This window comes from Podarcis melisellensis, assembly GCF_964234715.1.
Source record: "Podarcis melisellensis genome assembly, chromosome: 6".
Classification (NCBI taxonomy): domain Eukaryota; kingdom Metazoa; phylum Chordata; class Lepidosauria; order Squamata; family Lacertidae; genus Podarcis; species Podarcis melisellensis.
Genome location: NC_138538.1, coordinates 45847536 through 45857932, shown reverse-complemented (window position 1 = coordinate 45857932; position 10397 = coordinate 45847536). Strand labels below are relative to the sequence as shown.

General features: G+C 48.6%; 1 protein-coding gene across 3 annotated transcripts in view; it reads right to left on the bottom strand.

The window, feature by feature from the left end:
- Positions 1–458: 458 nt before the first annotated feature.
- Positions 459–10397, bottom strand: part of FGD2 (FYVE, RhoGEF and PH domain containing 2) — a 28475-nt gene continuing 18536 nt past the window's right edge. For all 3 annotated transcript variants that reach the window (XM_081914500.1, XM_081914501.1, XM_081914502.1), the window contains exons 9-16: positions 7189–7281; positions 6215–6294; positions 6093–6123; positions 5698–5790; positions 4370–4504; positions 3952–4098; positions 2207–2350; positions 459–1574 (exon numbers count right to left, since the gene is read on the bottom strand). In XM_081914500.1, the coding sequence (XP_081770626.1) occupies positions 1362–1574; positions 2207–2350; positions 3952–4098; positions 4370–4504; positions 5698–5790; positions 6093–6123; positions 6215–6294; positions 7189–7281 (936 nt within the window). In that variant the 3' untranslated portion in view covers positions 459–1361. The remainder of the gene's footprint in view (positions 1575–2206; positions 2351–3951; positions 4099–4369; positions 4505–5697; positions 5791–6092; positions 6124–6214; positions 6295–7188; positions 7282–10397) is intronic.

The following is a 10397-nucleotide window of genomic DNA, read 5'->3' as shown; positions in this document are numbered from 1 at the left end:
CACCTGGAAACCTATGTCCCTATTGTGGAAGGACGTGTGGATCCAGAATTGGCCTCCACAGTCACTTATGGACTCACTGTTAAGACCAGGTTCATGGAAGACAATCTTACTCGGCTATGAGTGATCACGAAAGAAGAAAACTACAATGCACTCTCTGTGGGGCTCAACCCAGAAGCTGCATCTGGTGCAGAAAGCAGAGGCTAGATTGTTGACTGTGGTACCCCACTGAGGAAGCTGCACTGACTTCCAATATGCTAACCAAGCCTTAAGTTAAAGTCTTAAACAATTTGGAACCAGGTGACATAAAGGACTGCCCTGTCTGCACTCCTCAGATGGGCCACTGCTGTGGGTATGGCATGCCTCAGAGAAATGCCTAGTTTATAACTGGGTTTTTCATGTTGTAGTTTCAATCTGTCAGGAACCGGCGTGAGAAGCAGGTCAGCAATAAAAAACACTGGTGTGAGTGAAGCTAACTCTTTATTCAAAGAAACAAAACAACTCAGCCCTAGTGGCCCCAGCAACCCATCCCAGTAGGTCTTGCCCCAGTGAGGCAGTTGTGAGGACCACTCTCTAAGGCTCCTCTCCCAGTTCCTTCCCAAGCAGCTGAAAGCTTTGTCATCTCTTTTTCTCATTGCTCCACCCTCTTCATTTCTGTGTGTGTTTTGGGAGACTGGAGGGGAGCAGGTTGCAGCAGGAGGGGGAGACTGGTTGGTCACTGTGAGAACAGGATGCTGGGCTAGATGAGTTTTTGGATGAGACAGGGCTCTTCTTATGCCATTCTGTTCTTATGGGCCAAAGAACTCACCTACGTTTGCTGGTAGACACAAGTCAAGGGAGTCTAAGCTTCTCTCACTGTCCCCATTCCCACATCAGGCTAATGGAAGCTTTCTTAGTGCATCTGCTGTTCTTTTTGTGGCTGGGATGGAAAGGAACATCTAGATTCTGCAGCATAAAGAGGTCCAGGGGCAGCATCCTTAGGAAGATGTTAGTTTTGCTGGCCAGGTTATAGGGAATTAGTGGGAGTCTAGGTGCATACAGTATAGGAAATCCCGTTTGCAGCAATGTTTAGGTGTGTGGGTGAGCATGTGAATGGGAAGACACATCCGCAAATGTTGTCAAGTCTCTAGTTCTAACAATGTACTGGGTGTGGCTTGAGTGATGCTTTTGACACAATTCCACTTGACAGGCTCATAAGCAAACTATGGAAATCTGAGCTAGGCGGAAATACTGAGACTTACAAAACTGGTTGGAAAGTTACAGCTGAAAAAAATAGTTTTTAAAAGAATCCAAATACTGTTTTCATTTTACAGATGTTGAAATGGCGGCTCAAGATATGCAACAGCCTCTCAGCAAGGCTCCAGTCATTCCAGCTCATCAAACGAGTCTTCCTCCTCTTCCCCACGAGCCGAGTGTGTGATGGCCTTCATCCACCGCTGTTTCAGCTCCTCCGTCTCTGCCACCAACGTATAGACCTGCTTGGACTGCACCAGTTGGAAGATGTGACGGGTGTCGCTCTGGGGCATCTCTTTGACTTGGTAGCCCAGCAGGGGGATGGAAGTGTGAGCCTTGACGTCCTGGGAGGCAAGTGGGAAGAGAGGGGGACGAGAGACTCAAAAGGAAGCAATTCCAGATGTTCCAAACCGACTCTACAAAACCACCCAGAGCTGCTCCCTGTTTAACAGGGTGCTTGTTGTCAACGTGAGCTGGTTTTGCAATGTTCAAGGACTAAAATTATTCATGGCATGCAGCTGCATGTATCTTCTCACTAATGTGGTTATTTCTTGGTTTTTACCAAAGGCAGCCTCAAGAGGCCACTGTAATTTAAGCAGAGAAATAGCAGGGGAAGCGGTCGCTTAAGCCTTTCCTCTCTAGCCATTTTTGCACTCAAGGTTTCTCCCATCAGGAACTGCCAGAGGAAGAGCTGGGAGCCTCTGCTCCTGTTTATGGTGGGCCTGTGTACTGAGCACGCAGAACAGCAGCTTGGGATATCTTGGCAATTAAGTACCCTCAAGGGATGGAGAACCAGTGTGGCCCCTCCAGGTGTCGTTGGACTCCCACTCCCATCAGATGCAGCCCACTTGGCCAATGGCCAGGGATGATGGGAGTTGTAGTTTGGCAACATCTGAAAGGCCAAAGGTTAGTCACGCCCATTGTGAACCATCTGAGCTTCCACACAAGAACAAATTCTCCATAAGCCCACACATACCTGGGGTGCGGCGTAAATGTACAGCACAAGAGGGTCATCTCGTGGGATCACAAACCAGCCACGCATGCTCCCCTTTCCGTTCTTATCCAACAGCTGCAGGAAACTGCACATCAGGCTCTGCCCCGATATTTCTGCAGACTCTTTCTGCCAATTAAACAAAAACACCACACCATTCCCTTAATGCTCTTTAGCTCAGAGGCTCCTACTGGCTCCTGTGTCTATAGAATGCAATCTACAGAATAGAACACAACAAACAGTTCAGGGACTCAGCTGCACAGCTGCAGATAAAACGTTTTAAAAGTGGTGTAAAGTGCAATATACAAATGGGACACTAGATGGTGATAGTGAGCTATGCAAAATTCAATGTGTTTTTCAAAACATTTTTTTAGAAAAGCATTTTCACAGTGTTTTTTATATGTGTGTAGATTCCACCCTGGTCCTGGTTGCACCAGTGGATAAAACAGACAGGGAGAATGACTGTTTTCACTCCTTTCTAGGTCATAATGTAAGGGTGGTACAGTGATTAGAGTGTTGGCTTAGGACCTGGGAGATAAGGGTTTGTTTCCCCACTTGGCCATGAAGCTCACTGGGTGACCTTGGGCCAGGCACTACCTGTCAGGGCTGGAGTCAGGCATAGGTCATCAACAAAGCAATAACTCACCCTGGGCCAGTGAAGTAAACTCTTTATTCAAGGAAACAACCACAGCTCAGGCCTAGTGGTCTCAGCAACTCTTTCTAGGAGGCCTTGTCCTGATGAAGCAGTTGCAAGGACTGAAGGTCCCCACCTTCCCTGTGCCCACTAGGACTCCTCCTCTCCAGGGTCTTTCCAACGCAGTCTCAGGCTGCGTCTGCACACAACCAGTCCCTGCTCTGCCCATTTCATTTCTCTGAGAGTTCTAGGAGACAAGTGGGAAGGGGAGCTGGTTGCAGCCTGTCTCTACTCTGCCTCTTGGCCACCCTCCCTCCAGCCTATGCTTCAGCACCAGATTGTGAGCTGCTCTCTGCCATGGCTTCTTCACATTCACTAAATCCTGTCTCCTGTCCTGCTGCTGACACCTCCTCCTCCGAGTCTCCCTCTGACCACTAATCCCCTGTCTCTGAGCATTCTTCCTCTGGGGGTTCCCTGGGGGGGGGCGTTCCTGACTGGTGCCTCCCACCACTCTTCTTCATCCACAACACTCCCTCTCAGCCTAACCTCCCTCACAGGCTTGTTGTGGGGAATAAAGGAGGAGAGGGAGAACTACGTAAGCCACACTGAGCTCCAGTGATTAAAAGATGGGCTATAAATGTAATAAATAAATAATACATAGAAAACCTTCAGTGCCTTGTGTCAACATAATAGGGGCTGGAGGTCTAGTCTATTGGTTTTTTCAATCTTCAGTACCATGGACAGAGTCCCTCTCACTCCCTTGTCCCCTGTCTTTCAGCTCCACTTCACACCTTTTCTGTGGCAACCAGGTTCCATCGCTATTTCCGGCAGTAAATATGTAGGCTGCATAGAGCAGATGCTTGTAGGGAGCCATTATTTGCCAGGACACTCCAGTGTTTCATCCCGTTCCATTAGGTGTAAGCATTACCTCCTACTTACTTTACTTGCCTAATTTGAGGAACCTGAATGGACTGAAAGGAGGAAATCCAGCACAGGTGACCAAGCCATGGCTGAAGTGGAGGAAAGGCAGGAAATGGGACGGGCAATTGACTGAGACAGAGAGGATGGAGACGTCTCAGCTCTGCTTCCTCCTCACCTCCAGGATGCCTTTATGCCTTGCCTGCCGCTCATCGGGCAACAAATGCCCCGTCAGGAAGATGTAGCACTCCACGCAGACGCGTTTGGGCCCACTCTTGTCATATTGCAATTCGGCCTTGTACTCAGAGCACCGGCCACACACCACCTGCCTCCAGGAGAGGAACCAAAGGGTTGCTGCAGTGTAGATTTACAGAGGAAACCCCCATTCTTCTTTAAAGAAGACCTGAACCAAAGCTGAACACAGAACTGGAAGAGTTCAGCATCTGTCCCCACCACCACTGGCACCCAGATGCGGCTGGACCAAGCATGGTCGCTCTTGGGATCAGTTCTTTGGACTGGCCCTAAACCAACTTGGAGTCCCAAGGCCCTTCCATGTGGCTGCCCTACCCAAAGGAACTCGGAGGAGGTGTACTCACATAGCCGCAGGCCCGGCAGTGGTGCCTTCTGCGTGTGATCGCATTGAACGGGCCCTTGCAACGCATGCACATGGTCACCAGCTTGTCCCTGATCCACTGAGGAGCCCGCTTGCCCAGCTCATCAAACTGGCAATGCTGAGGGTAAAACAGACCATAAGAACGTGAAGATATACCCTGGTGGATATGATCACAGGGTGATGTAGTCTATCATCCTGTTCTCCCAGTGGCAACTAAGGTTCTATGGGAAGCCTGCAAGTCAATGTCAGCCGGGCTGGCAACAGCATAATGGCAGGGGTGGATCTGCTGTCTGAAGCAAAATACAAACTAATGCACGGGCCGCCCCCACAAGCAGAACCCCCCACAAGCAGAACCTGAGTGCAACAGTGCTTTCAGCAACTTATGGTTCCCAGCAACTAGTATTAAGGGGTATATCGCCTCCTACAGTGGAGGTGGAACAGAGCCATTGTGGCTAGTAGTCATTGATAGGACTTCTCCTCCAGGAATTTGTCTAATCCTCTTTTAAAGCAATCCAGGACATCACTACGTCTTGTGGGAGCGAATTCCACAATTAAGCTACCGGTATGTACTGTGTGAAGGGGGGTAGAATCAAAGAACCACTGAGATGGACTCTCTGGCAATGAAGGCAATTATGGCTACAGCTCACAGGGTCCAGGACACAGACAAGTATGAAGCCTCTTCCATATTGCTTGGCACCACTGCCAGGGCCTTGTTAGGTATAATTACCTCTTTCCTGCACATTCCACTCCTCTTTCTTGTCCTCCAATCATCACACACTTTCCATTTCCCTGTTGCAGATTTCAGAATGTTCACTCATGGCCTTCCTATTAGGCAGGCATGTATTGCTTTTAGCACTGGCTCAAAACTTTTTTATTCCAGCAAGCCTACCTAGGCATGTCATTTTAGCACGTCATTTTTGACAAAAGTGTTTTAAGATTACCCATTTTATCTTATATTTTTCATGTAACTTGTGTGTGTGTGCTTTATTGGTATTTTTATTTTTATTTTTAAAAATGACAGGATAAAGTAAGCTGCTTAGAGGTCTTTTGTTCTATTAAGTGATCTATACATTTTGTGAAATAATTAAAATAATATAGGAAATGCTTTTAGAAGAGAGGTGGAGACATGAGGAGGAATAGAGAAGTGGAATGGGCAGCCTCAGAGAGTAGTGAACTGTCCTTCACAGAAGGTTTTGGATAGCCATCTGCCAGGGTTTCTTTAGCTGTGGGTTCCTGCATTGCACAGGGTTGGACACCTCTACAATTCTATGATTCTATAATTCCATGAGTGAGTACAGTCAGGAGGATTACAGTTAAATCTTGCATCTCGGCTTCCGGCCCTTGGATTGCCACCTTGAAGGTCCCACTGCTTTTCTCCTTCTTGTCAATGGCAGACTCAAAGGCCTGGAGAAGAAAAGCAGAAGTTGAAATAAAGCTCTGAGGCTCAAGCCACACATGCAAGTGGTTGAAGCCACATCTGCCCCACTCACTTCTGAAGTATGGAAGTGGGGAGCTGGCAGTCAAGGGGTGCTAAGCTCTCCCCCTCCTCCCTGTCCCCATACCAAACGTTACCTACTCTTTTCCTCCCAGCAAGTTCTTTTAATAATCATTTACGATTTCATTGATTTTGTTAAAAAGGGCAAACACTTTGTTTTTCTCACGGGGCAGGACCTTGATGTAGGGTAAAGGGTAGAAGCATGGGTTACCTTTATCCAATCATTCATCTCTTCCTGGGACCTGCGTAGAAAGAGAAGTCACCTGTTAGAGAAGAATAGCCCTCATCGTTCTGCATGAGAATCAGAAAAGGCAAAATTCTTATGTCAGTTACCTGGTTTGCAATTCTAGAGTTCGTTGTTTCCCTGATACAAGGAAAGCATAAGGAAACTGCACATCATTCAGCTCCCGAACCTGCAAGTCCAGATAAGTAAAACAATTAGCACTGATGTGGGTCAAAAGTTGCTGCTGCTGTTTCTCTGATGGCTTCCACTGCTGTCATATTCAATTTGCATCCATACCACTGAGATCAATGGACTTTAGTAACGGGTCTTTCAAGGAGTCTGCACCTCTCACTTAAGTAACGGGATTTCAGTCAGTCTACTCTGAGTAATGCAAGTGTTGGATATTTTCACACACAAACAGTGAATTTTATTTTTTCGTGCTTTGTTCCGTGAGCTGTCCTGGTAATTTTTGGAAGTTGAAGGGATGGGCTACAAATTTGATTAAGTAAATAATCAACAAATCAAAGGGAAGAGAGCAGCAAGCAAACCCCTGAACCAATCCACATGCAAAAGTTTGGCAGGGAGGGGAATGAGGACAACTCACCTGAAGCACACAAATATTTAAAAGTCCCAATATGGTCAGATATATGCCATACCCTTCCTTGGGTAGCATTTATAAAACCATGGGCCAGATTCAGCTAGCTGCTCCTGCAGGCGAAAGCCCACTCAAATACTTCTGCTAGCACAAGGGGGCTTTCCTCCCTGCAAACACAAACACCCCCAAATTGGCTGAGGGGGGTTCAGGAGAACACCCAGAACAGGGTGCAGGGAGAATAGAAGGAATATTGTTCCTTCAAGCAAGCAGAAATGATTGCACTGAGACTGTGATCTCTTTAACACCACACTGCATTCCTCCCCTTATCATCCCCCCCCCCCTACATATGTGTATTTCGGGGGGGGGTACTCTGCTTCCTGCTCTGCTTGTTATATTTTTGTTTTATGTTTCTCCAGATGTCGCCATCCTGTGGACATCCCACCCCACGAGTATAATTAAAAGGAATAACCTGCAATGAAATTCTCTGACCTTCATGCCCTCCACATCGATCCGGCTGTGCACCTGAAACGCTGCGCCCACTTGGATGACTTTTGGCACACAGTACAGCAGCAAGTTATTGAACTGAAAGAGACAAGAGGTGGGAAAGGATAAAGGATTGGTGGGAGGGGGGCACATCAAGTCTGAACAAAGAAGGGCCAAAAGAAGAGAGCAAATGTCAAATGAAGCAGTCAATACAATAATGGTTTGTCTCAGTTAATCTCTCCCTCTGAAGACTAGAGACTTCAGAATATGAACCACTGCAAACAAGAGAAGTAGGAATTGTTGCCACCAATGGGTCAGGAAAGAACCCAGTGCATGTATCACTTAGTGCTATGTCCTCCAGATATTCTAGACACCAACTTCCATCAGCTAATGAGGTACTTGGCTACTGCAGGGAAGGGGCGATTTATTGCTGGCACACTTCTCATTCTCACTAGTTGCTTGAAAATCAGAATACAGTTATCATTTGGATTATGCACTTCAGAGGCAGGAGGGCAATAGCCCTGCTCTGCTATTGCCCCCCTCCCCCAGCAGATGGTATTCATGAACATATCGCCTCTAAGCCTAGATGTTTCAAATAGCCACCATGGCTACAACTAGTGGCCACTGAGTAAATTATCCTCCATGAATTCTTCTCATTCCCTTTTCAACTAATCTGAGCTAATGTCCACCACCACATCTTGAGGCAGCAAATTCCAAAAATTATTTGGGTGAAGAAGTGCTTCCATGCCAATCAGTTTCATTGGCCGACTGTCTTCCTAGGTTCTAGAATAAGGAGAGAGGGAGAGAAACTTCTCAATCTATTTTCTCCACACTGCACATAATTTTCAGTGCAATCCAGCGCATGCTTACTCTCAGAAGCAAGTCTCATTGCATCCAGTGAGGTTTGCTCCCATGTGGATATGCATAAGGCCACCGCCTTTGTAAGCCTCTGTCACAGTCTCAGTCACCTTTGTCCAAATGAAAAAGTCTCAGGAGTTTTAAGTCTTTCTTTGTAGGGAATCAGATCCAAGGCTCTTATTATTTGCCCTTCCCTATACACTATACGGATGCGGGTGGTGCTGTGGGTAAAACCTCAGTGCCTAGGAATTGCTGATCGTAAGGTAGGCGGTTCGAATCCCCGCGGCGGGGTGAGCTCCCGTCATTCAGTCCCAGCTCCTGCCCACCTAGCAGTTCGAAAGCACCCTGAAGTGCGAGTAGATAAATAGGTACCGCTTTATAGTGGGAAGGTAAACGGCGTTTCTGTGTGCGGCACTGGTGCTGGCTCACCAGTGCAGCTTCGTCACGCTGGCCATGTGACCCAGAAGTGTCTTCGGACAGCGCCGGCTCCCGGCCTCTTAAGTGAGATGAGGGCACAACCCTAGATTCGGTCATGACTGGCCCGTACGGGTAGGGGTACCTTTATCTTTACCTTTATACACTATACACGTGGGTGGCGCTGTGGTCTAAACCACTGAACCTCTTGGGCTTGCCGATCAGAAGGTTAGCAGTTTAAATCCCCGTGACGGGATGAGCTCCCGTTGTTTGGTCCCAGCTCCTGCCAACCTAGCAGTTCGAAAGCACATAAAGTGCAAGTAGAGAAATAGGTACCGCTCCGGCAGGAAGGTAAACAGCGTTTCTATGCGCTGCTCTGGTTCACCAGAAGCAGCTTAGTCATGCTGGCCACATGACCCAGAAGCTGTATGCCGGCTCCCTCAGCTAATAAAGTGAGATGAGTGCCGCAACCCCAGAGTGGTCTGCGACTGGACCTAATGGTCAGGGGTACCTTTACCTTTATACACTGTAGACATACCTTGCTGTCAGGGAACTGACATCTAAAGCGCCGCAGGTGCAAAGGCTCCCTGAGGTTGAGAGAGCAGTAGCAGCGGAAGAGGGAACCAGTAGAGGGCGAGCAAGAACTCCAAGGGAAAGTGAGTCGGAGGGATGGCTCAGAGACGCTTCAAGCGAAACCAGTGGGGAGGTCTCAGGACCTCCTATAGGGACACCCACACCTCGACGGAAACTGTCACGCCGAGAGGCCAGACGACGTGTTTCCGTTAAGGAGCTTTTATGTTGGAAACGTTTCCGAAAGCAGCCACTTTCGGATTCTACTAGTGATTGACGCAGCCATGCTGGAGGGGCTCCGTCACAGGCAGAGGTTTGAAAACCTGATCAAACTCTGAGGGACTTGCATTTTACGCACAAGCAGCTCATCGTCCCATCACAGCAATCCGAAAGTCACCGAAAGCCAGCTTGTGCAGAGAGAAGCATCATGAGCAACCCAGCAGGAACCGGGGGTGCAGGAGCAGCTGGAGGGGGTCCAAGCCTGGAAGAAAGGTACAGAGCGTTGGAGATCCAGTTGGCGCTGCAAACGGCGAGGCTTGAGGAGAGGAGGGCTCAGGATGCAGAAAAGGGAAAGGAGAAAACCACCCCGCTCGCCAGAAAGGTACCAGGATTGGTGCAGAAATTCGGGGGGGATCCCAGGAACTATCATGCCTTTAGAACAGAGATGCAATACGCTCTAAACTTGCAGTTTGATGACTTCCCCGACGAGGAATCGCGAGTGGCGTATGTGATTGGCCATCTCGAATCCGGGGCGAAAGATTGGGTTAGACCCCTGATGGCAGCGAATAATGAGATCTTAAAGGACACGAGGAAGTTTTTTCGTGCCATGGACCTGATGTTTTCCAGCGATATTGAGCAGGGGGTGGTGCGAAGGCAGTTAATGGCTTGCCAGCAAGGAAGCAGATCTGTCCGTGAGTACTGGACTGAATTTACTATGCTGATTCATAAATTGGGGTGGGACCTATCGGCGGAGCCCATCCAAATGCTTTTCGAAGAGGGGCTTTCTTCAACCGTCAAAGATGAGCTTTCCCGGGGGCCCAGGGCGGAGTCTATGGACCAATTAACCAAATCTGCGCTGGCCATAGGAGCGCGCCAGGAGGCGAGGGCTTTGGAAAGGCGGGAAGGGAAAGGAGACCGTTGGAGGGAGTTCCGCATTCCAGACATTCCAGAGCCATCTTTCCCGCCGGCAGAGCCGATGGAAGTTGGAACAGCGCGGGCGCGCGCAGTTTCAAATCCCAGTGAAGGGCGGAAGAAGGAGGGAAAGAGCGCCAAGAGATGTTATCTCTGCCAACAGCCAGGGCACTTTGCCAGAGTCTGCCCACAAAGAAAGGAATGGCAAGGGATGGCAGGAGCTGTTGGGGGAAAGGAAGAGG